This window comes from Notolepis coatsorum (assembly GCF_963971535.1).
Source record: "Notolepis coatsorum genome assembly, chromosome: 1".
In the NCBI taxonomy this organism is placed as follows: Eukaryota; Metazoa; Chordata; class Actinopteri; order Aulopiformes; family Paralepididae; genus Notolepis; species Notolepis coatsorum.
The window spans coordinates 26,245,862-26,249,339 of record NC_140165.1 but is presented as its reverse complement, the minus strand read 5'-3'; the positions used below and the strand labels follow the sequence as shown (position 1 = coordinate 26,249,339).

Below are 3,478 nucleotides of genomic sequence, written 5' to 3'. Positions count from 1 at the left end.
TATGACGGCTGGTCCAAGCCGGAGGCAACGGCAACAGCCGGAGTCGAACCCGGTGTCTCTTGCGTTGGTGACGAGCGCAATGTCCGCTGCGCCACCCAGCCGCCCTGTGGCTGAATGTTATCTATATAGCACCTTTAAGTACAGATGTAACCTAGAAACCTCCTCCCACAATGTGACTAGAGTTTGAAAAAAAAAAAAAAAAAAAGATACAAATAATTCTGTCTCAGTGAAGTCGCAAAGGAGTGAGGGATAATTAAATTGCTAATACTGTATCTGAAACAGAGTCTCAATTATTAAAACAAGGAAACGGTGGCCTCAAGGAAGCTTTTAACCCCTTTATGGTGTCATGCAAATTATAGAGGATACATTGTGTTTGCATGGTTATTAAATTAGCATAATATCAGTAGCTCTGCCAGTTATTAGGCTTGGTGTAATTTTCCCTGTAAAATAGGTGTATATACACACACACACACATATATATATACACACACACACACACACACACACACACACATATATATATATATATATATACACACTCATACAACACACATACATACAATAAATATTCCTCACAAATATGTGAAAAGTCCGTTTATTTCGGCAAAGTTCTTATGGACTTCTGTTACAAAAAATTATTTTACTTCAAAAAAGATTTGTTAGACTGGCAACCCTCTCAGATCGATTTGAACCATCTGCTCCTCTTTTCAAGAAACTAAACATTCTGACTGTGTCTGAGGTTAATTCTTTACAGATATGTATATTTGTGTACAAATGCATTCATGATCACAATCTACCAAATGGTTTTAATAGTTTTTTTTCTTTTAATTCAGATGTCCATTCATATGCTACACGTCAGTCCAGGGACCTGCATATACCTTATTGTGGTACTTCACTTAGGCAGTTCTCAGTGAGGTATAGAGGGTCCAATCTTTGGAATGCAGCTGATCCTATGTTGAGGAAATCTCCATCTCTGCTTATTTTTAAAGCAAACTACAAAGAAATTCTCATCCAAAAGTAGTAGATAGATAACAGGTCATACATGTAGGTATGCATTTGGTTATGTGGGTGGGTAGGTTTATAGGCAGGTGGGTGGGTTGTTATATATTATTATGTACACAGTATATCCATGTATGTACTGTGTGTATGTATGTTTGTATTAACACGAATCTTTTAATGTATTCTGGTATTTTATAATATGCATATTCTTGTATTTTTGTATGTTTGATTTTATAAAACGGGGGACGTTCTTGATAAGCCTCTAGGCTTCTAACTTCTCCTTCACAATCGTTATAACCTATTATGTATTGTTTTTACTTCTGTTTTACTGTGTTAATAAACAAACAAACAAACAAACAAACAAACAAACAAACAGTAAGTGGCAGGAGAAACAATTGTAAAATCTGAGTTTGGTTTCAACCTAATATTCTTCCCCTTCTTCTTCTCCTTCTTCTCCAACAGTATCAGTGCCCACCTCTTCATAATCCTTCTCCAGGGCAGCCATGTCCTCTCTGGCCTCAGAGAACTCTCCCTCCTCCATGCCCTCACCAACATACCAGTGGACGAAGGCCCTCTTGGCGTACATCAGGTCAAACTTGTGGTCGAGACGTGCCCAGGCCTCGGCGATGGCCGTGGTGTTGCTCAGCATGCACACAGCCCTCTGGACCTTGGCCAGGTCTCCTCCAGGAACCACGGTCGGAGGCTGGTAGTTGATGCCCACCTTGAAGCCTGTGGGACACCAGTCCACAAACTGGATGGTGCGCTTGGTCTTGATGGTGGCGATGGCCGAGTTGACGTCTTTGGGCACAACGTCGCCGCGGTACAGGAGACAGCAAGCCATGTACTTTCCGTGACGAGGATCACATTTCACCATCTGATTGGCAGGCTCGAAGCAGGCGTTGGTGATCTCTGCTACTGATAATTGCTCGTGGTAGGCCTTCTCAGCTGAGATAACTGGGGCATATGTGGCCAGGGGGAAGTGGATACGTGGGTAGGGCACCAAGTTGGTCTGGAACTCCGTCAGGTCCACATTCAAGGCACCGTCGAAGCGCAGGGAGGCAGTGATGGACGAGACAATCTGGCCAATCAGCCTGTTGAGGTTGGTGTAGGTGGGACGGTCGATGTCCAGGTTCCTGCGGCAGATGTCGTAGATGGCCTCATTGTCCACCATGAAGGCACAGTCTGAGTGCTCCAGGGTGGTGTGGGTGGTCAGGATGGAGTTGTAGGGCTCCACCACGGCTGTAGACACCTGTGGCGCTGGATAGATGGCAAACTCCAGTTTGGACTTCTTTCCGTAGTCGACAGAGAGACGCTCCATGAGCAGAGAGGTGAAGCCAGAGCCAGTTCCTCCGCCGAAGGAGTGGAAGATGAGGAAACCTTGGAGCCCAGTGCACTGGTCAGCCTGAAATAAGATCAAGCCATGGTGGAATATTAGTTAATTTAGTTGAGGATTGATTGCATCCTCACCAGAAACGTTAAAATATTGTTGAGAATCTTACCAGTTTACGAGTCCTGTCGAGAACGAGATCAATGATTTCCTTGCCGATGGTGTAGTGACCACGGGCGTAGTTGTTGGCTGCATCTTCCTTGCCGGTGATCAGCTGCTCTGGGTGGAACAGCTGGCGGTAGGTTCCTGTGCGTACCTCGTCTGGCAGAAAAAAACATTTAAGCATTATTTACTGACTTATGATGAAAGCCCATAATAATACATAATACAGTAGTCACCGTGTTGTGACTCAGTACACAGCCCTTACTGCCTGGGGGGAAAAACTGGCTCATCCAACTCCAGTTACCACATCATGCTTTGTGTTTACCTATAACAGTTGGCTCCAAGTCCACAAAGACGGCCCTGGGAACGTGTTTGCCGGCTCCCGTCTCGCTGAAGAAGGTGTTGAAGGAGTCGTCTCCCCCTCCGATGGTCTTGTCACTGGGCATCTGTCCGTCCGGCTGGATGCCGTGCTCCAGACAGTAAAGCTCCCAACAGGCATTGCCTATCTGAGCCCCGGCCTGGCCGACATGAATGGAGATGCACTCACGCTGTAGGGAGAATTGGTCAGACAGAGGTCAAATGGCTAGCAACTAAAAGTCCCAAATACCTCAATCAGTCGTTAAATTATTAAAAAGAAAATCGAATTTTACCGGCACCTACACTGTGTAGTGTATTGAGATGTGACCCTATAAACTGTTACACCACTGAATGGCATGCTGGGTACAGCTCGCTAGCTAGCCAGGTAGCATAACAGTCTGTTAACAGCTGAAAAGAAAGATGAAGAAAGAGATACTGGAGATGTTACATGGTAGTATGTTTGCCATGTTGTTTTACTAAGTTCACAGATGTAACTTTCGGAATGAATGCTTTACGTTTGCTTGGTCCGCTAGTGTTAGCTGTTAGCAATGACAGCAGCCAGCTTGTTGTACTACTATGCCATATTTGTCATGGTGTCATGTATGTTGTGTATGTCATAAATGTCACTATGAA

At 44.7% G+C, this 3,478-nt stretch overlaps 1 protein-coding gene across 1 annotated transcript; it reads right to left on the bottom strand.

The window, feature by feature from the left end:
- Positions 1-1,420: 1,420 nt before the first annotated feature.
- Positions 1,421-2,970, bottom strand: LOC311232397 (tubulin alpha-1A chain-like; the record flags this gene model as incomplete). The annotated part of the gene is made up of 3 exons (XM_084319176.1): positions 2,814-2,970; positions 2,499-2,647; positions 1,421-2,401 (listed from the first exon to the last, which is right to left on the bottom strand). The coding sequence occupies exons 1-3, from the start codon at positions 2,932-2,934 to the stop codon at positions 1,421-1,423; spliced, it is 1,251 nt and encodes a 416-aa protein (XP_084175302.1). The 5' UTR covers positions 2,935-2,970.
- Positions 2,971-3,478: the final 508 nt, after the last annotated feature.